General features: G+C 39.0%; 3 protein-coding genes across 4 annotated transcripts; all 3 read right to left on the bottom strand.

Moving 5' to 3' along the window:
• Window positions 1-319: 319 nt before the first annotated feature.
• LOC103701864 (protein ASPARTIC PROTEASE IN GUARD CELL 1-like) lies at window positions 320-2,354 on the bottom strand. The gene has a single exon (XM_008784076.4). It carries the CDS (start codon window positions 2,142-2,144, stop codon window positions 609-611), a length of 1,536 nt encoding a protein of 511 aa, XP_008782298.2. The 5' UTR covers window positions 2,145-2,354; the 3' UTR covers window positions 320-608.
• A 9,727-nt stretch (window positions 2,355-12,081) lies between these two features.
• LOC120111909 (protein ALP1-like) lies at window positions 12,082-16,403 on the bottom strand. 2 transcript variants are annotated; one of them, XM_039130121.1, is made up of 3 exons: window positions 16,221-16,403; window positions 12,841-13,605; window positions 12,082-12,705 (listed from the first exon to the last, which is right to left on the bottom strand). In XM_039130121.1, exons 2-3 carry the CDS (start codon window positions 13,601-13,603, stop codon window positions 12,242-12,244), a joined length of 1,227 nt encoding a protein of 408 aa, XP_038986049.1. In that variant the 5' UTR covers window positions 13,604-13,605; window positions 16,221-16,403; the 3' UTR covers window positions 12,082-12,241. The 2 variants fall into 2 exon arrangements, with proteins under 2 accessions (XP_038986049.1, XP_038986048.1); XM_039130120.1 differs by lacking the exon at window positions 16,221-16,403 and having other exon boundaries at window positions 12,841-14,213.
• On the bottom strand, window positions 14,105-15,352 carry LOC120111999 (L10-interacting MYB domain-containing protein-like). The gene is made up of 2 exons (XM_039130572.1): window positions 14,570-15,352; window positions 14,105-14,482 (listed from the first exon to the last, which is right to left on the bottom strand). Exons 1-2 carry the CDS (start codon window positions 14,927-14,929, stop codon window positions 14,105-14,107), a joined length of 738 nt encoding a protein of 245 aa, XP_038986500.1. The 5' UTR covers window positions 14,930-15,352.
• Window positions 16,404-22,951: the final 6,548 nt, after the last annotated feature.

The following is a 22,951-nucleotide window of genomic DNA, read 5'->3' as shown; positions in this document are numbered from 1 at the left end:
TTCACTCAAACGCCATGAGCAGGAATAAACTCCATTGTCATTTGGACCACCTTCCATCTGAGTCCCCATCCAACTCACAGTGCAAGGTCGGTGCAACTCAGAAAAACCATACGGACTTCTCCGCGAGCCACGTGGCAACGCGCATGCAAAGTGTCCAAACCGCAAAGATACGTGTACTCGTTGCCCACGGCCAACTATTGTTGTGTTGAACAAACAAAACCTGCATTGATTGCTGCAACGATACGTGTTTCGGCGTGCAAGTACGTCACACCAACATACCCACCCAGGTCCGCACACACGGACAACATTCTCCAGCGGCTGAGATCTAACCATTGAAATTCTAGACGGATTACTTAACATACATGATATCCGGATGATATAAAACTAGCTTGCAGAAGCCCATTTAAATCACCATCCCAACCCAGCCACAACGGCTACATTCCCTGATCCCGTACCCCGCGATCCGTCTGATGAAAGCACTATGATTACAGCGCCCCAGCGCCCACCGAGATGGGATCAACGGTAAAAAAAGTAAAACAGTCAAACAAAATAAAATAAAATAAACAAAAGGAGCACGGAGGGCTAAAGAGGTAAAAAAAGAGCGAGGCCTAGCAGTTTTTGGGGGTGAACCCCACCACCGAGTTGTCGAGATCGAAACTGACACGTGTCCCTTGCTGCTGGACGTTCCCGATGATGGACAGCGGGGCCTTCGTCGGCGCGAAGGCCAGGCAGTAGGTGCCAGTGCCGTCCACCGGGATGAGGTAGTTCTTCGCCGGCAGTCGAAGATCCCGCCCCTCCGGGAAGTGGAACGCCACCGTCGGCACCTCCACGCTGGTCCTCGACGAGAGGTCGTAGCACGAGTCGAACAGCGACACTCCCGCCGCCGCCGGCAGCCCCGACGTCCCGCGCCGGAACGCGTCCCGGAGCGCCTCGTACGCCTCCGCCTGGAGCCGCGTCACCGCCGTCCCGGAGTCCACGATCACCCCGCCGCTCCCGCTTTCGTCCATCGCGAACGCCGATGGCGGGATGGACAGCAGCTCTCCGCCCACGCTGATCCCGGAGAGCTCCACGTAGTAGAACGTGTCCAGCTTGCGGTTGCGGAGCAGGGGCGCGGCCACCGCGGAGGCGGAGGCGCCGCCAAACTCGAGGGTGGAGCTAGCCGGGGAGTCGCGGTCGACAAGGCAGTAGGAGAAGGTGCGGGCGGAGATCTGAGAGGGGAAGGAGATAGGCCCGCCGCCGAGGGCGAGAAGCCCCGCGGCGCCGACGAAGAGGCCCTCGTTGTCGTGGCCGCACCCGATGGCGACGTTGGAGACGGGAGCAGAGTCGCCGAGAGTCACCATCTCCGTCGCAAAATCCCCGACAGTGTAGGACCCGTCGCCGTAGGAGACCTGGTAGAGGCAGGAGGAGCCTCCGCCGGCGGCGGCGGCGGCGGAAGAGTTGCGGCAGGCGGAGATATCAAGGGCGCGGCAGCGGGGTGAGTCGCAAGGGAGGAGGGAGTAGGAGGAGGAGGCGGAGGGGTCGAATACGGGGTCAGATTGCTGGTAGCAATCGGTGCAGGGCTGGCACTGGACCCAGGTGACGTCGCTCCCGGTGTCGAGCACCATGTAGAAGGGCTTGGCGGGGTTCCCGATCCCGACTCGGGAGAAGTACTCACCGCTGCCCTGGCTCGTCCCAGAGACGATCGGGCCCTTGATGGCCCGCTCCGACGCCGCGAGCTCCTTCTCCTCGGCGAGGGGTTTCAGATCTGAGCGTTTGACGCCGTGGGCGGCGAGGGCGACGCGGGCGGCTATGGATTTCACCCGGGCGGAGTCGCGGTGGAGGCGGGCGAGGGTTAGCGCCCTGTAGTCGGTGTGGCGGGCCTGGGCGGCGGTAGGGAGGAAATCTCGAGAATGTAGTTCAAGTGTGAGGCCGCTGGAGGCGGCCGCGCCGCTGCGGCCGTGGAAGGACTTCATCTCTTGGTCGATGGCTTGGTGGGGGTCGAAGGATAGGGCGCGGAGGGCTTGGCCGAGCGAGGCGGAGACGTCGAAAGTTGCGGTGGTGGGGGCCGATCCGGTGCTCCGCGGTGCGAGATTTCGGCATAAAACAAGGGAGGCAGAGAGTGAGAGCAAGAAGAGGACCGAGACGAAGTGGAACCTTTCCGCCATTGTTGTTCTGCTGGGAACGGGGAATGGAGATGGTGGAGTAGAAGAGCGGAAGGGGTGGTTTTAAGGGGGAGAACGCGAGGGGAGAGTGGGGAGAGTGGGGGATTTTAAAGAGTTGGGGGGTGCGGGGTGGTCACGTTACCGGCGTTGGAACGGAAGAAAGCACTAAGTGAAGGAAGGGCTCTGGTGCTAACCCCTGCTTCTCACGGGCAAAAAGTATAGGGAGTTGGATCTTTTGGCTTGGGTTATTAACTCGTTACGGTTGAGCTTTTTAGCAGTTTCTTGGCACCTAGCTTGGAGGAAGAATACTGGTTTCATAATTTCATTGTTTGGCTTAGCGAATTGCTGTTTTGGGGCCTCACGGGCAAGTCCAGCTGTTGCATTGTTAACGCAATAGAAAATGACCATACCATCTCGACAGAGTGATAGCAGTAGGTGGTCGTCGTACGTCTGATCTTGGGCAGCCTGAAAAGATATTTTCTTTGTGAGACGGGTATTTGGTGATAAGTGCATATGTCTCGAGGGGGACTATTTCATGGTGATTGATTAGGTGCGAAGATTGGACAAATATGGTGATGGTCACCCTTTTATCCGTAATACTTGCAGACTGATCCAAAGACTGAGCTCTTTTCAGACATTACATGTGTTTCGGAAGGCAGATAGTACCGCAGACTGAGTCACCTCCTTTGTTGCCCGACATTCCAAAAAGATCATCTGGACATCCGCGGTAAACATTTCTCCTTTTTTTGTACTCTTTGCTTTCTCTTGATTTGGTAGGATGTACTCATGTTAGAGCTATACAAAATGCCATTTTTATCAAATAAAATAATAATAATAATAAAAAAGACGATCACCGTAGGTGTTGGTATAAAATTGGAATTCGATAGCCGTTGGACTCAATGCTCGTGTTGGGAAATATTTTACGAATTCTTGCCTTATAAATAAAAATTATTATTAAAAAAAACGTAGATGAGCTCTCTCTTTTTAAAATTATTTTATTGAGGTGGATCTCCTCCATCCTCGACGTTGTTGTCGCTATCGTCCGCCACCTCGTCTTCCATCCTGTCTCCGGCTGTCGGAACCTCAAGTCGCCCCTCCCCCACCCTCCTCGCTCGGGTGCCGCCAGCGCCAGCGCCGCCATGCCGAGTGCTGATGTCGCCAGCTTCGTGGAGAAGTGGGACCTTCACTGCCAAATATTTATATGGCTGGGAGCATGGCGATTCAGCCAGGAGGTAATTGACGCAAGGGAACTCGATCCATGGTTACGTGAAGGGGCTTGGGTCTAACGTGGGGCGGTCTACAAAATCCAAGAAGGCCGGCAAATTGCCGGTAGAGTCGGAGCGGCTGTAGGCAGCAAAATAGACGACGAAGGGCAGGGAGACGGAGCACTTCGCTTCCCAGTTGGAGATGGAAAGGAGAGAGTCATGATGAGTCGAGAAGGATCGGACTTCAGTAGAGAAACACGGTAGACTATGCCCCTGCTTTACAAGAGCATGGTCTTGTATTGGATTCTCAAATTCCCAAACTCGCATTTTATATTAGAACCGGATAGGGTCAGACGATCAAGGGATATACTCAATAAAAATATACTGGGAATCCTTTCAGAACCTTAATTGTACAAGGATAGAATTTATTGATAAAAGTCAAAAATTTGTTTACCTAGATAAAGTTATGGCACTAATATTGCTGTTCATCAATTTTATTTTTTCGTTATAGTCTAAAAGTTAATGTTTAGAGATGTGGCTGAATATTCCGTATACCAAATATTGAAATAGCATCACTTGCGTGTAATATCTCTCTCTCTCATTTTTTTAATTCCCTACTCCTTTCTCTCTCGTTTTTTTGGTAATTTATATAATGCAATCATCACAATTATCCCCTCTTGCATGTTGTCATAATCAGACAAGTTACTCCAGTCCAATAGCTCGTGTCAAGTTATCCCCTCTTGCATGTTGTCATAATCAGACAAGTTACTAGTCTAAACCTAAAAATTCTATCTTATATACAGAAGAAAATATAAGAAAAATTAATAATTAATATAATATATAGGCAAATGAGTTGGGATGGGCATATATATATTATATATATACATATGGGTTGGATGTGGGTCAGCTTGAATCAGTTTTCTAAAAATTTAAATCAAAAGTCAAAACTGAATCAAATCTTTTTGACTCAAGCTTTTCTCAAACCAACATCAAATCAAATTAAAAAAAATAAATATAAACCGGACTGGAAAGATCGATTTAGATCGGATTCCTGGTTTGTCCATATTTTTTCATACCCGACTGCTTCGAAGAACCTCTGCCCAGCTTTCAAGTCCATGGGCTTGGATTAAAATCCAGGCCGACATATTCCGGGGATATTCCTGGGAGGCCAAATTTCTCTTTTGGTCTCTGGTTGCCCTTGTGCTTTAGCACAATGATGGGCGTGCCCTCTGTTTTGGCCCACGGCGCAAAGGCCAGTCCTGGCCCCCTTGTTTTGAGCGGGTGGGTGAGTTCCGGTCCGGGTTAACATGGACTGGGTGGTTAGGGTTGTTTTTTTTTTTTGGTCTGGCTGAATCATTTTTTTCACCTTCCAAGTTCTCTAATCTTCCTGACGTTGATTTGGGAGTGTTTTCTTCTCTCTTTTCCCTTTCTTCTCTGCCTTGAGTGCTCCCGGCTCCTCGCTCTATAATTGCCGGAGAGGAAGCACGGTCAGTTGGGATCGCTTGGGGCCGGATTGTCTTCTTTACTTCATTGATCAGCAGGTCTTTGAGGTGTTGATTTTGCGGAGAGGGGATTTTCTCGTGTGCCTTAATGTCGGATGCATGCAGATGCATGAAGAGGTACGGCATGTCAAACTCAATCTAAATATATATAACTTTTCATAATTTTTTTATAAAAAAATTTAATAAATAAAAGATTATGTATTATAATGTTTGGTTGTTTATTTTTTAATTGATTATTTTTTTAATTTAAAGAACATTTGATTACTTAAAAATAATAATCTTATTTTTTATGTTTCTATTGTTGTTGGAAATTTAATTTATTATGTTCTATATTTTTTATTTTTATTTTGTTGGATGTTATTTGATGCTGTTTCCTGTTTGCTGTCTGTTGGGAGTTATTAGGTCCTTGGCAACGATTGTTGGTGGATTTTTAATGCAAGCTGCTAGAATTTGATTTGCTACAATGAGTTGGGTGATCTTTGAAGCTAATGCGAAATTATTTTTTTAAAGAAACATTTTTTAGCAGCACTTTTTGCGTTTTACTTCTCCTCTGCTGAGCGCTTAACGTTTGATGCTTTAATTAATCTTTTTGCATGAAAGAGTAAAAGAGATGACGGTGGAATTTAGTGCATTTTTTTATGATGGCTGATGCTTTGCCTTCGTTTTTCCTGGCCTTTACAATCACATATTCTGATGCTTTTACTTATTATAATATATACAGTTAATTATATATTCTATGTGCACACACCAGAATAAAGGCGCATACGGCTGCCGCTTCCTTCCTTCGCATCAATCCACCAGTGAATGAGGCACTTTTGAGTGCTTTGAGAGCTGCGTGGGAATGTATAAAAGATCAATCATTCGTTCGTACAAAAGATATAACCCGAACTCTTTCCTTTTTTTTTTTTTTGCTAAAGCCGAACTCTTTCCTTTGGTGGTTAGTTTTGTGCTTCTTTTCTATTGGGAGGGTGGACTCCATCAGTCCACGTTGGAGAGTGGAAGAATGCATGTGGATTTTCGGCCAAATGCTACGCTGTGCTCTCTCTCTCTCCGCGCGCGCAAGCAAAGTTGTGTGCACATATAGAAAGTTACTGCTACAAGCTAGATTTGGCTTTTTTTTTTTTTTTTTTTTTTTTGTCAATAACGGCTTTTCAATTCATATAATTCTAATGTGAGTACAATTTGTCAGATCAAATGAAAGTAAACAGAACAGTGAATGTGGAATACAATCTAAACCAGTCCAAATAGCCTTTCCAGAATGTCGGGCTATATGAGAGGCGACCAGTCAGCTGCGTTATTCGTCTTCCGATACACATGAGCTATTTAGCAGGAGATCAACTTCATCACCAATCTGCGAGTGTCCCATATCAATGGGTGGCCATCTTCGTATCTATCCGCTCTCCGAATCCAGTCAATTTAATACGGAGGAGTCCCTCTCAACGCATAGATAATCAACCCCCCGCACCTGTATAGCATATTGAATACCCTCCTAGGCTATCCATAGTTTCGCTCCTACTGCGGTCAGACCTGGTGTACTTTATTCTTCCGCTGCAATAAATCTGCGTCCCAGGCCCCTGATCACAAAGCCCACTCTCCAGAGGCGTTGTCCCTCGCCATGCTTCCATCGAAATTCACCTTTGATGTTCGTGCATTTTCTTTTTGTTTTTTTTATCTTTTTGATGTCCAGATATATCTGAACCAACCAAATTGATCTAGAACAACAATGGTGATCGTTCTCCTGGATCACTTAGATGCAATTTGAATTCTTAAAAACAAATGACGCTTTATTTTACTTTCTTTTTTTTTTTCATGCTTCTGCTTTAACCACTCCATGACCCTTTTTAGTAGATGAGTAACCCAATTCTCAATCCCAATATTATCATCAGATTTTTTTTTTTTTGGTATATCGGTAGCTCATACTAGTCTCATGTGAACATTACCATCCGAGTCAAGAGACAAAATACCCAATGGATGTAGAGAAACATATATAAAGAATCATTTTTATTGGTCTAATAATCCTCTCACCAGCCAGCAAAGAATACCAATGAAGGTACGAAAGCTGTCAAATTGCTGGTCCACCCTATAAGTATAGCAATCAAACATCACTCTCAGGCGTCAGCCTTATCCGCAGCCTATAAATTAGGGTCTAGAAAGGAGATTCCGAGCCCCTTTTAATTAGAAGAGATGCCATGCTTCATGCTTGTCGATGGAGGCTAGCTGTTACAAGAACTAATTAAAGTTGTGGGCCAACAAGCAGCAGTGTATATTAGAGGAAGAAAGGAATAAGATGCAATGGAGAGAGAATCCCAGAGTTTCGCTTAATGATAAAGTAGCCAATGACTTGGGACGTTCGGTTCACGCTAATGTGGAGTAGCCAAATTCCTCTGCAGGCGTCCCAGTAACTAGGAAGTGAACCAACGCACCCAGGACTGGTTGTGGTGGAGAGAGAGAGAGAGAGAGAGAGAGAGCAGCTCAGTTCACTATGTGTTGGAGAGAACTTTGCCCATGCTTTAGGCCGGAAACAGATCATGGCGAGGAAGCGAACGACGTCGACCCATCCCGCCGCCTAAAGTCTAAGCATCCGGACAGCGGTGATTCACACCCTCCTTCAGAGCCCAAGCATACAGACAAAGGCGATGCAGCTCAGTCAGTGACGGAGGCAAGTGATTCTCATGCGAAGTCCAATACCCAATCCATGCTGCCAAGCAAGGGTGGCCCATCTCAGAAGAAGCCGGAGGTCAAAGCTGATGCAAGTAGCCGAGCCATACAGCAAAACCACGGCGACCGGTCTCCCATGACTGCAGAAGACGCTGCCAGGACTCCGCATGAAGAACTCTCTGCCAAGGACCAGACAAAGACCAGAAACAACGGACTATAGTGCGGCTGATGATGGTGCAGAGAAAGTTGAGAAGATGCCTAAGAAGAAAAGTATCAGTTCTCAGGGAGCATACCGGCGAGATTAGATGGCCGCCACCTGCTGCTGGCCTGACGGTATGGCGACCTCGCCATCGTCCCCGTGCGGATCTATGTCCTCAACTTTATTGTTTCTGCTTTGAAGTTTGTGGCATGGGCTTAATTTGTAATAAAAATTTGCCTTGCTGTTTATGAGACGCTTGCCCTTTGTCAATTTTTTTTTTGGGGGGAGGGGAAATTAACACCCGGTCCCTCCATGGACTGGGATATAATTTGCAGCGCGAGAGGCAACATAGCCCAACACATGGCGCTGCAAGTTGGTGCGGTGGAGCTTTATCCCGAAGTGAGGATATATGAGATTATATTTATCCATCCCTACTTCGGAGTTGGTGGATAGGATGGGATGTAGAAGTCGAGCGCATGATGATAGGATTTTTTTTTTTCTTCTTTTCTTTTGAGTGGGTGAGGGGGTGGGCGGAGGGGGATAGAGTTAGAGATTTCAGAGTGGGAAGGGATGGGATAGGGATCGGATGTTAAGGAAGCAATACTCCTATGAACCGATAATTACACAGTCGGTCAACGGGCGTTTTCTATTACAGTGGAATCTATATATGGAAGGACAGGCAATTAAATTTTTGATTTTTTTTTTTCATGCACATATATATGATGCTGTGCTTGATTGGTGGAGACTTTCAGTTTGGGGAATGGGCATGAGTTCATCAGAGTGAAGAAACATATTTCTGGGTTAATTATTCTTCTTCATGTTCGTGTGCGATGGTGAAAATTCAACTTCGGAAAAAAAAGAATTCCTTGCCCTTGTTTCAAAATGAACATTTTTTTAATTTTTTGAAAACAAGCATTCTGACCATGTTCTATTGACTTCTACCATATAACGTCTGATTATTTTACATATATCATATGTTGATGTCTTTCTTTATGCACTAGCAATAAACTCTAATTCTAAGATCATCGGAACAAGGGATCGATTAGGAATGGACTTTGGATGATAGGACCTAATCATGGAATAGAATGCAAACCAAGGATTGGAGTTTAACCCTAAAATTTTGAGATATATGTCGTTGAACTCGAGCTCAGTCCTGCAAAGCTTGCAGGCCGTTGAAGCAATGGCGCCTCAGATTCCGCCTATCCACGAGCTTTAATCCAATTCACCCTATCACTTTAAACTTGATTTCGCCTACCATGCTCTTTCTCATGCATGGCTCACTCCGTTAATCTGGGGACTCAGGAAGGTACAAGAAAACTTTTTAATCCACCATTTCGCACTGCCCACGGATCAGCCTCACGCTACCGACTTCAGATGCATATGGTAAGCATGATTTTTCTCGCTAAGCTCTACCTTTAGGAGCGATTCAGGGTCATAACGATTACACTGTCGTCTTGCAGTCTGCTTAACCTCAGAAGAGGTTGTAAAGCAGGAGTTACGAGCGGAGAAACGGAGAAAGCGAATTGCTTCCCCCAATTTATAGCATTTATGGGACGAAGAATACAAGTACAAATAAGTTACATAGTAGCTTTACGGAGGCTGTAACCGAGGGATATTAGAAGGAAGTTTACAGAGAAAGAACAAAGGCGTGCCATGAAGATTAGCTGCCCAGGTTGGGCCTCAACAGTGAAGTGGTCAAAGGAGTTATGACCTTCCTTGAAGCTGTCTGCACTCAATTTTACCCAGTGCTGAAATGAGTGTAGAATTCTTTGCTAAACAGAAGCCGTACAGGAGTGTTTTTTCTAAGAAAAACTCTTTTGAGTTTTGTTCGTGCCAAATGTGCCAACACAAGAGTTGGACCTTTACTTTCCTCCTCCGCCAAGTTGTCCAAACCTCATGGTCATGGAGGAGTCAAGTTTAAGCAGAAGACGATGTGAGACCAAATTCTTCAGGCTGTAGCTTTCATGCTTGAACGAATATTTAAAGGACAGGCTGAGTTGGCTGCCCAAACTTTTTTTTGCAAGGATTTCTTTGGGGGTTGAGCCGATTCCTTAATGCAAGCCGCATGAACCTTTAGTTTCCTTCTTTGGTGTTGTGCCGAGAGTCAATTTGGAAATAAAAGGTCATTAATTTGGTCATGTAATTTCTCCAACTAGTTAGTCCAAATAATGATGATTCATATTCCCATAACTCATATCATTCAAGAGACTGGTCTGCCCATCCAATAGATGCTTAAAGGTTTTGTTCATAAACTCTGAGGATCCATGCAGAAGTGTATTTAATTCCATACTAATTTTGTTTGAGTCGATTCTGAATATTTATGTAAGACTAAAATATCTAAATATCATGTTTTAACTAAATTTTTTGAGTAAGGCTCTGATTGCGACGGAAATCTTAAGACCCACACAGTCTTTATTCTATAATTTGTAATTTGGGAAAGAAGATGCCGAAGATTGATTATGGCCCTGTTTGGGAGAGCTGTTGGCAGTAGAGCTGTTGGAAGTAGAGCTGTTGGAAGTAGAGCTGTTATAAAAAGCTGTTTGCTGTTTGGTAACTACATTCGTAAAGTGCTGTGGTACTTTGTTTTGTGTTTGGTAAACAAACTGAGAAAGTACTTTTGTATGACAAAATTACCATAAAGGACATTGCATAGTATTATACAACAGAACATAATAAAACATAGCATAAATTAATACATAAATATACGATCTAGTATAATATTATTGTAATATAAAATAATGTTATGTTAATATAGCATAATAGTAATATAATTATTAGAGTAAATTAATATTTAGTAATATAACATAATATTAAATTATTTAACATAACATATTAATGTATTATGATATAATGTAATATATATTATATTTATAGTATAATACAATAATAAAAGTATAAAATATTATAATTATTAGTATAAATTAATTTCTCATAATATAACATAATATTAAATTATTTAAAATAACATATTAATGTATTATAATGTAATGTAAGATAATATAATATAATATTTATATTATAATACAATAATAAAGGTATAAAATATTATAATTATTAGTATTAATTAATTTTCCATAATATAACATAATATTAAATTATTTAAAATAACATATTAATGTATTATAATGTAATGTAATATAATATAATATTTATAGTATAATACAATAATAAAGGTATAAAATATTATAATTATTAGTATAAAATAATTTCTCATAATATAACATAATATTAAATTATTTAAAATAACATATTAATGTATTATAATGTAATGTAATATAATATAATATTTATAGTATAATACAATAATAAAGGTATAAAATATTATAATTATTAGTATAAATTAATTTTTCATAATATAACATAATATTAAATTATTTAAAATAACATATTAATGTATTATAATGTAATATAATATAATATAATATTTATAGTATAATACAATAATAAAGGTATAAAATATTATAATTATTAGTATAAATTAATTTTTCATAATATAACATAATATTAAATTATTTAAAATAACATATTAATGTATTATAATGTAATGTAATATAATATAATATTTATAGTATAATACAATAATAAAGGTATAAAATATTATAATTATTAGTATAAATTAATTTTTCATAATATAACATAATATTAAATTATTTAAAATAACATATTAATGTATTATAATGTAATATAATATAATATAATATTTATAGTATAATACAATAATAAAGGTATAAAATATTATAATTATTAGTATAAATTAATTTTTCATAATATAACATAATATTAAATTATTTAACATAACATATTAATGTATTATGATATAACGTATTATAATATTATATTTATAGTATAATACAATAATAAAGATATAAAATATTATAATTATTAGTATAAGTTAATTTTTCATAATATAACATAATATTAAATTATTTAACATAACATATTAATGTATTATAATGTAATATAATATAATATAATATTTATAGTATAATACAATAATAAAGGTATAAAATATTATAATTATTAGTATAAATTAATTTTTCATAATATAACATAATATTAAATTATTTAACATAACATATTAATGTATTATGATATAACATATTATAATATTATATTTATAGTAGGTGATAACGTATTATGGTATCTCTCAAACAATTTTTCTAGTTAGGTGATAAAATTGATTAAATGATTACTAGATGTTTAGACGAGAATCACATAGATGAAAATTTATTTAGCATATTCTACGTGCATACTTTAATAAGGCTTGGAATATACTTCATATAGCCTGGCACACAGTTTAGCCTTTCTAACACACAATTAAGGATTGGCACTGCTACAATTAATCTAGCATGGTATACATATATCTTAGCACATAGTTAATCAAGGATTGCACATAGTTAATATCCATCCTCTCTAACTTTACCTTGTTCATACTTTTTTACATTGTTGACGTAGTAGCAACAAAAATACAACGAACATTCATGTTTGGTCAAATACAAAATAAAACAACATGTGGAATTGCACTGCACTCAGAAGTCAACGAGCTATAAGTTGAGAAGCAATATGATCACGCAGAATATCCATCTCACAGTTACCCAATATTTGGCTTTGCTCTGCACTCAGTTCTTCCTGTGGTTCATTAATCTCTAAACAATCAGAAGGGAGTAGATCCTCATTATCATCATAAGGCTGAAACTCCAAATCTTTGATTGCATGATTTCTAATAAAATTATGAATAGCCATGGAAGCCACCACAATTTGGACTTGTTTATGATAAGAAAAGTTGGGCATGGTACTCAACATTCTCCATCTACTTTTCCAGCATCCGAATGTCCTCTCAATAGTGCATCTCAGGGAGGAATGTGCATGATTAAAGATTTCATGCATACCCTTTGGTTGACTTCCACGTCGAAAATCTGGTAAATGATACCTCTCCCCTTTGTAAGGCCCCATATATCCCAACATGTGAGGATATCCTGCATCCACCAAATAATATTTACCTGCATATATATATATATATATGAGTTAGTATTTTAATATATTTAATGAAAGTTAAAAAAGTATACTTGCGATCATAATATATTTAATTAATATGCATACGTCTATATTATAATATATTTAATTAAAATGCATACCTCTAGGTGGGTGTGGAAATTGGAGCTCTTTTCTGTGTATAGCATCTAAAAAAATACGAGTATCATGAGCAGTACCTTCCCATCCAGCACAAACAAAAGTGAAACGCATATCAAAATCACAACAAGCCATAACATTTTGTGTAGGAATCCCTTTTCGGCCAATATATGGTACTTGTTTGGATGGAGAAATTTTCACTGGTATATGGGTGCCATCAATTGCTCCAATGCAGTCCTTAAAATAAGGCCACCAACGATGATCATCGCGGATTTTACTTGGAATATTTTTGAACTCTTTATCCAGCGGGCTAATAATATCCTTGGACATCCTTAAAACAGCATTTAAAACATGGGTGAAATATCTACTAACTGTTTCTCCGGAATGTTGAAATCTTTCTTGAACCATCCTATTCCCAAACCCATGTCCTAGAATCATCAAAAACATAGACACCAGCTCCTCAACAGGAATATATCTAGAAGCCTTTAAACCATATTTGATTTTCAATTCCATGCACAGATTAATAAATACATGTTTTTCCATTCGAAATTGTTGTTGGCATCTATATGGATTGCCATGTAAAATTTCTGATACAAACTTGTATCCGGTTTGATAAGAGGTCCTACAAGGCTCCTTTTCAATATATTTTGTGTAATATTCAGTAACCATACCAACAGTTGCAGTTAGTAGAATATTATAATTATCATCATCAACTATCTCATCTTCACTGGAATAATTCTCCTCAGAACTATTGTCAATGCTGCCCATACCTGTAGAAAACATATTATGCAAAAAATAAAACATCTGTAGCAAATAAAACAAATGATATATAAACATATAATGCAAATACATATAATATCACAAAATCATAACATCTATAATATCCATAAAATCAATAGCATCCACGATACATTATCCAAGAGATACCACAAATACATATAGTCCATCATCATTCTATAATAGAAGTTCATAATTAAAACTACAAAACATATTGCCATAATAGTACGTCAACAACTACTTATGTAAGTTTGACATTCGCTTGAGCCATTCAATTCGAAGATTGGTATCTCAAAGTGCCATAAACATCTCTCGATGTTCTCTTTTAAGGAGCACCTCAGCAGCAATCAAAAGCAGTTCAGGTTGTGCTACCATCTCAGGCATCATATGCACTACGTCCATCACCTCATTGATACTACGTCCAGGTTTATCAATCATCTTGGATGGCACTGTACTTTTCTTCTCCACTGCATCAATAAGACGACTCAATTGCTAAGATAGTTGTGCAGCACCCCCAACCTTCTTGCATTTCTTATCATGCAAAGTAGAGCTAACTCTTTTCTTTCCTCTCTCTTGGATAGCATCAGATGCAAGAGTAAGGTTAACAATAAAATTATCAGTGGGAACATCATCAATTTTATATGCAATCATATGATGGTCCTCATCTGAGTCACCTAAGCCCTCAAATGTATCATTATTAACCCCATCCAACCTCTCATATACTTCAATTGTGTCCTCAACATCCTCCTGCACTAGTAAAGCTGGTGCCCAGGCCCCCTCCCCAGTGGCACTAGTACCTCTAAATAACCTATCCAATTTTATGGCATGTTGTAGACCACGTTCTCGAAACTTAGCTGCATCAGGAATCTCCTGCAAGTTAACAATATATAGTTGTCAATAGTAGTTTATAGGTTAGTATAAAAAATCTTACAAATATTAAACTAGTGGCACGTGTACCTGCAATTTTTTTTCCCACCATGCATCTGGTGCATCTATTGTATTTCTAACAGGATCCCATCCAAGTCCTGTTTCCTTTCCCACCAATTTCATCCAAATGCTCCAATTTGCTTTCAGGTTATCCCACTTATTTTTAAATTTTTTGTAGTCATATTGATTTCCAGTCTTCTCATTGAATTTCTTAATTATATTGGCCCACCCTAACCTATTGAAATGTGTTCCTGGGCGATTACCAGCTTCAACTTCACCAATACATATATCGATAAACTCCTCTATCAATTTTTCATTCCAAATGGCCTTCCTCTTCTTCTCATCTTGGGTTGATGGACCAGCAAGGGTATGTTGGCTCTTCTTAGACATTTGTTCTTCTTACAATGCAACAACAAAGACATGAAACATTTTGTCAATCATAAGTCATGATTTCATCCATATGAATAAAACACCTTGTAAAGCATATTAGAAAAACAATGAGATATTAGACAAGGCATGCAATAAGAGGCAATTATTTGATAGAACTATAAGCATTTTCACCAGCTTGCACAGTTCTTAAATGGATCTCAGGCTTTACTGGTTTCGTCTATGTTCTTGACCATTTTTAGGCTAGTCTTAGAAGACCCATGTACTCTTTATTGTATACTTTCTCTGTATTTGGTCAAGCTAGTCTTCTTAATAGAACTCTATGTCTAATGAATGTCAATTATTTGATAGAATCAAGGATTTGATGGATGGCTATTATGATACTAAATAAAGAAATTGCCATTACCTTGTATAAACTTACTCTTCCCATTCCTAACTAGGTAGCAGCATTTTTGCCATGATCTCAGAAAAAATTTGCCTACGTACCATGATCTCCTTTCTTTTTAAATTTCAACTTCCAGATCTTGTAGGACTCTCTTTCTATTGGAAATAAGATCAGATTAATAGGAACATTTATTACCTTATTTATCTCCAGTATCTCGATTTTATATTGTAAATCCATTAGCACCTACAGGTTCTTTCCTTTTAGCTCTCAGAACATGCTCATATGATTCTGTAATAAATATGAAAATTGATTATTTCTAAAGGAATAAAAGTAATAGCGCACCGAGATTTCTCTTAAAAAAATTGTGAGATTGTTTGGAAATTCCCAATGCTCGGATCATGAAGACTAAAGTTTGAATCATGTAATGGTTACGTTGTATGCACATTATTTGTCAGATTAATAAGGTCCAGGGGGCATGTCTCGTAATTACGATCGAGATGAATGAGAGGGATGGCATCAGTAAACTATTTCACTAAATTAGAAAACCTGTGCCTAACTGCACTATAAACCTGTGCCTAACTGCACTTTGTTGCTTGCACTAACTACGCTCAGGCCAAAACATATTACATTGTCAAGTTCCCAATATTAGCCAAATACGATGTTGAGTACCCAATATCTTCTTGGCAATATTGGAAGTATTAGTAACAATAGTATGCACCACTAAAATGACAATAAGGTGTAAGATCTTTTAATTAAAACATGCTTCAATATTCATCAAATGTCCATTCTTGGAATCACTAGCAGTGAATTTTGTTGAAGAATGACAATGTAAGTAGTAATTTGGACTTTAAGTCAAAAGTATAAGCATAAAATATTTTGGCTAATTAAGAATAAAAGGAGTATTCTTACTTCTTAAAGCTTCAAAGTGCAATGGAGATTGCAAATTTCTGAGCCACTAGGTGATAGTACCTGACAGAAAATGATCCAATCATAAGTTAGAAGGCAACAATAATATTACCAAACTCCATTAAAATTCTAAATACAAATCTATCTTTCTCTCTGTAACAGAGAGAGGAAAAACTTGGTCCACCCGAAGAGAGAGAAAAAATTTGGTCCACCCGAACCACAGAGGGAAATCTCTCTCTCTGTAATAGAGATTTCTCTCTCTGTTCTCTCTCTCTCTCCCTCTGTAACAGAGAGGGAAAAGAGCTCGCCGTCCACCAGAACTCCCTCCCTGCAACAGAGAGAGGATCTCGCGGTCCACCGTGGACCGCGAGATCATTAAGCGTACAGAGAGAGGATCTCTCTGTGTTATAGAGAGAGATCCTCTCTCTCTGTAAGGGGAGGCACCGTGGACCGTGGTGGTGCGGTCCACGGTGTCGCGGCTTGAGCATGGACCGAGGATCTCTCTATAACAGAGAGAGATCCTCCCTCTATAACATGCGATCATGGTCACCCGTGGACCGCGAGAGAGGAGGCATCGTGGACCGCAATGCTGCGGTCCACGGTGTCGCGGCTACAGCCTGGACCGCGATGCCGTGGTCCAGGGGTGGTTCTTCATGGTCCATGCTCGAGGAGGACGGGCCGCGAGGTTGATGATTAAAAAAAAAAAAAACAACACATTGATTTTGGAAGGTGTAGAGAAGGATTAAATTTTTTTTATTCTAAAATGTTGTTCAAGGGATGCATACAAAAATTGAAAAAAAAAATACCTTCTCTTACGGAAAGAACTATGACGGCTAGGGTTCTTGGCTCAACCAGATTTTTTAAGTTTATAAAGGGGCAAGCTATGTAATTATTAGATTTTAATGGGGGCATTTTTGTCAAAAATAGAGCTTTCCGAAAAAGCTGAAATAGCTTCCTCCCAAAAGCTCCAAATTGGAGCTTCTGCCAAAAAGCTGTTTTCAGCTTCCCGCAAAAGCTGAAACAGCTTCTTGGAAATTTTACCAAACACACTTTTTTCCCCAAAAGTATTTTTGGAGGGCCAGAAAGTGCTTTTTGGCCCTCCAAAAGCTCTCCCAAACAGGGCCTATATATATTTAAAAGGAAGAGAGATGCCGGCCACGACGCCTCAATGATATTCCCGTCATGTTTCTCGTGACAACGTCGCGTTGCCGTGGCAATCTCATGATTCAGCCAAGCCACACACTTGAAATGCACCCATCATTGCCAACGCCAGCTGAACCTTTTGTGCTACATCAGCAAATGGAATTCTAGAGGTACATCAGCCGGGTGGCCAAAGCTGTACTCAAAAGAAGATGCCAATCTCCAAGCCTATCGGTGGAGATTAAATTTCAAAATAAGAAAAACAATCTCGGGGCTTATAAAATTGACCAAAGGATGAAAGGAACCAGGTGCCGTGGGGACGGAAGATCGAGAATTTTGTTATCCTCCTTGGATGACGGCATTGTCTCCCCCTCCTCATATGGGACCATATCATTTGAAATAATAAGAGAGCAACATGATGGTTTTCTTTCACAAAAACCGCTTGGCTTATTGGAATACGGTGACTGTGGGAAAACGGAAGAACAACAAGGCCAATGATAAAAACATGAGGAAAAAAATTTAAGAACAAGAATGTTATTTCGTTGGATGATCGGATGATTGATTTTATTTGATTTTACTGAAATTTTATTGGTGATGAATGCTCTTGTTGTAGAAACTAAGATTTAATCTTGATCATGTTTGTGCAAGTTCTAATTGGACAAGAAATAATTTATTATAATTTTATTATTCTAAATAATAGATTTTTTTTGCAAATTTTGTAGTTTTTTCTTTTACATTGATGGGTTTTTCATGTTAGAAGTTATACTGTCTTTTATTCGTGGATTGCTTGATTTTTATTTTGCTCGTTAATTACTTATGTATATTATAAAGATTATTATTGCTCGATGAGTTGTAATGATATTCTATTTAATTGTTTAAAAAGAGAAAAGAAGTTTATGGTATTACTATTTTTTGATTGTATTTTGCCTCAGAAGACACTTCAAACAATTTCATGGTCCACTGCTCCGCTCTACACTGGTTGAGGTGAAAAAGGGGAAAGGGAGGGAGAAAAAGAGCGGTTAACCATGTGTTCGAAAGAGCTTTGCTCTTACCACCAAGGTGGTAGCACGGTTGGAACAGAGCTAAGATTCCACCGGAGTGGCCCAAGTTCGAAACGCGCGGGCGTCGATTAAATATGGAGACCGGATGCTCTCCGCTTGGTTTGCTCAGTGGAGTCGCCATCTGGTCCGCCGATATCGAGGTGGCGCTGAGGTGACGTACTCATACGTGGAGCAACCCACAGGTCGGGGAGAGTGTGAGTAAGGATGGCCATCCCGTCTACCACATCAAACATTTCCTGATGGAAGGAGGGCCCAGTGAGGACTGCTACGCGGGCGGAGTTTCCCTCCCAAAAAAAAAAAAAAAAAAAAAAAAAAAAAAAAAGCTTTGCTCCTCTTTTAGGCCTGAGACAGATGAGGGACCCGGTTTTCGTCGAACGGTTGGGCTAGTGCTGCCGACGGTACTGCAGGTGATCATGATAGCTGCCCCAAGATTACTAATGGAGGCTCCACCATCACACCCGGGAATAATAACACTTCGAATGGAGATAAAGAAAGAGATTTTGCTCACAGAAGCGAAGTAGACCGAGTGATCACCAGTCCGGAGAAGAGCCAAGCCTCGAGGGCCTTGACAAAGGCTACGGAACCGAAAGCCCGAGCTAAGATCCTACCCAAAACCATCACTTCATATCAAGTGCTCCCAGCAAAAGACCAGACAAAGGCTGCTGGTCATGATGGAGCAAATGATGGTGATGGTGGAGAGCTTACATAGGCCCGGCCCAAAATCTAATTACAAATGAATAGAGTTTAACCCATGATTATAAGGGGCTAGGATTATGTGATAGCTATTCTCATAAAATTAGTAATAATTTAGATGTACACTAAATATAAAGGATATTAAATATTAGATATATCCGGTATTGGGTTCGGTTCCGAGTTTGATATCGGATTTGGTTTCGGGTCCGGTTTCACAAGGGACTACCAAAATCATAACTGAAACTAAATAGTTTTTTTTATTTTTAAACTTATCATCGAAACCATTCCTTTTTAATTTTGGTAAAAACCACTCTATTCAGATCAGGAACAAGTAAAATATTCGGATATCCATTTTCATTTACACCCTTACTCTTTAAGCACCCGTTTATCTAAGTACATCCCTACTCTTTAAACACCCATTTATGCGAGTGGGTCTATAGTAGCATAGACCAATCAAGCATGCATGAGAGAAATTATATCCTACACCAGATGCATTACATCAATGAAATTCGAGATGAGGTGAGAAGGGTGACAATCCAAGATGAGTTGTATGGTGAATGGAGTTCATGAAAACGAAAAATCTGATTGTTGTAGTGCACCGCTGATGCCTTAGTGCCCAGAATTAGTAGAAGTCGATAACTAATCCAGGCTTCTGACCCAGATGTATACATGTACAAAAAAAAAAAAAAAAAAAAGGAAGATAAAAGCCGCGACGGAGTAGGCGTAGATCGTTGAGGCAGGGTTGGTGCATGTAAAAATAAACGGGCTCGGTTTGCCTGGGGCCTGGACTTGGGCCCAGATAGGAATCCTTAGCCAGCGAAAATGAAACGAAGGGGCCTTAAAGGTACCAGCAAATTGTTCGCGAGGTTTGCTACCTATAAAATTGAGAATTTGTCTGGCCTCAGGTATATGCATCAATTTTGTCAGATTGCTTCCGCATAGAGACTTCAATTTTAACCCAATCTGCATGAAAGAGGACCCTTTAAGATGATCAATTAGGCTGTATGTTGAACTATCCTGCAAGTAAGAATCACTGAACAAACCAATCTCATTTCTCCATTGCAAACCACAACCTATCGCTTTAGATGGTATCATCACCAGGGTTGCTTTCTTAACATAATTATGCCTGGAGTCCATACGCATGGTGGGACATCTAAATTTATGATCCACTCAATTTGTCAAATAGCTGGACCTCATATAGATAAGTTATATATGCATGCATACACAGTGGCGGCCCAATACATTTGGAGGCCTAAGACGGATTCAGTGAATGAGGTCTTTTTTTTAATAATAAATTTTTTTAATAAGTATAAAATACTTAGAAAAAAGATATGAAAATAGATAGCCATCAAGTATATTATTTTAACAAAAATACATGTATACAACAAAGATAGATAAAAAGTCTTTTCAGTTTAATGTAATTTTTGAATGAAAGCATGGAAAAGTAATTATGCTTAAGGAAGGGCCCATAAAACTGATCAAATAACTGAGATAATGCTTTGTTTACCATGTCAAGCAAGAGCAGAGTAGGAAAAGGTTATCCCATGGCACTTCATGGTCAAGGTAAAGGAAAGAATTTGTCGAGAAAGGAATCTATCTACGAGAGAAAGTAGGGGCGTTATGAGAAATTCACTCCATCTAATTAATAAAAGTCCCATCCCACCATCTCCCCTTCAGGTGAGTACCCAAGCAGCCACTGCAACAGCACAGCACAGCAGCCATTCAACCCCCCCTCCCTCCTTTTCTTTCTCTACCCTCCAAGAAGTCCATCTCCAATCCCCCTATCTTTCTTCCTAATGGCCCAGCTGGATCAGGAGTAATGTGAGGGTAGGAAAACCTAGACCAAAACCAAAAAAGAGAAGGGATGAAAGATAAGAGTGGCTTCAGACGTGTATCAAGCCAACCAAATCCCTCATCTCTCTTTCTCTCCACCCAAAACAAAACTACTATCCCCAACTTCCCAAATTGCCCCTCTGCAGGCCACGAAACTCTCCACCCCCCTTCCATCAAGGGGGAAGACTCATAGTGGCTCCTATTTCCATTTTATATGGGCCTTTACTTCTTTTTAGTTAGCCTCCTGGAGGCCTTCTATTGGTTCGAGGTCTTAGGCGATCGCCTCGGTTGCCTAGAGCTCGGGCCGGCCTTGTGCATACACGCACGCACATATGCTAAAATGCAAGTTCTGCTTATGTAAAACCCTCCATTCCCCATATGGACGTCCATATTAATAATATTATTAATATATATATATTATCAAAATAAGATAATATCATTAATAAAAAGTTCATTAGCTTATTGAACTATATGTAATAATTTTTTATTAGTTGTACTGAATTAATATAGAAATTAATGACATCATTAATAACAATGTATATTGATATTAATAAAAAATATTTTTTTTTAATTCTGTACGTGCCCATATCCCATGCAAGTCATTACATTATACTAATATTATTAATTTCTATCACATTTTTATGGTAATGCTCTTACTTAAAATAAAAATACAACCACTAATAACCTGTTATATCACACTTAAATGTCTCCTAGATGCTATATTTTTCTATTTTTGATTACACACAGATTGAATCATGATCTTGTTATTTAATTATAATATATTATTTTACTATATATATATGCTATTAGAATTTTGTATAATGATAATTATCATATACTAATATCAGAAATTTATTTTAAATTTATTTATTTATTTATATATTATATTTTATTCTATTATATTAATTATTTTATTATATTTATTCTATATTGTATTTCAAGAACAGCATCGTGTGCATTATTTCAGATTACATCCTAGTTTACCTTTTATAATAGATCCTAGTCCAACGCGCATCTAAACTAGCTAGGACCCAATATTTGTTGCTTTTTTCTCCTTTTTTTTTTTTCTTTTCTGGTAAACAACCAATTTTTATTGCTTTGGGAAACAAAGTTTTTACTGGCCGATTCTTTTGGCTCACACTGAGGGAGACAATGTCCAGTGAAATATTATTATCTGAATCAATTTCCAATTTTCTAAGTCTCCATGTTGAAACAATGTCTAAATATTTTAAAAAATTAAAATTTATGACGAGTGAAAGAAAAAAATATTATTATGCGAATCAATTTCCATTACCTGAAGTGATAGAAGCTACTATTTGTTGAGTAATGTTACAAGAACTATGCCTAGAAAGTTTGTTATTACCATTGTCCACTCGGTCTGAGAAGGTTGGTGCAGTATATAGATTGATCATTACACGTTGTGTACTCGATATGAGAAGATTTGTAACAGATCATTACTTTCTTCATTATATTCTTATCTTGCCCAGGATGATGGTATTGTCATGGACTTGGCATTTCATGGTCTCGCTGGATGCATACTAAATATTCTGTAGGACCTTCAACTTACTGAATCTGTTGCTCGACATATGACCACATCCCCTTTCTTGGTAGCCATTAGGGCGTCTCCTGCTGATCCGAACCGATATTGGGACCGAGATCTCAGCAATGAGGATATTGATTTCATATACTTCCTGTGTTTTTTAACTTAACCATCAATATATCTTGGCTAATGTGAAAGATTGATAACCATGCCTAAGGGTTCCCCTGGTAGGGGTATGTCAGACTACGTAGCAATCTGACGACTCTTAAAATCGTTTATATGAAAAAATAATTGTAGAGAAAAATAAATTTTACCATATTTAATTGAAGAAAAAATTACTCTGAAAACAAGTATCGAAAAAGATTAATATATTTAGTTAGAAACAATTTTAAATAAAAATATTGTCAAATTTTTAATAATATTTTTGGATAAAAGTTCAAGTAACAACAATTTTTTTTTTCCAGTCT

This window comes from Phoenix dactylifera, chromosome 9, assembly GCF_009389715.1.
Source record: "Phoenix dactylifera cultivar Barhee BC4 chromosome 9, palm_55x_up_171113_PBpolish2nd_filt_p, whole genome shotgun sequence".
Lineage (NCBI taxonomy): Eukaryota > Viridiplantae > Streptophyta > Magnoliopsida > Arecales > Arecaceae > Phoenix > Phoenix dactylifera.
This window is presented reverse-complemented; position numbering and strand designations above follow the sequence as displayed.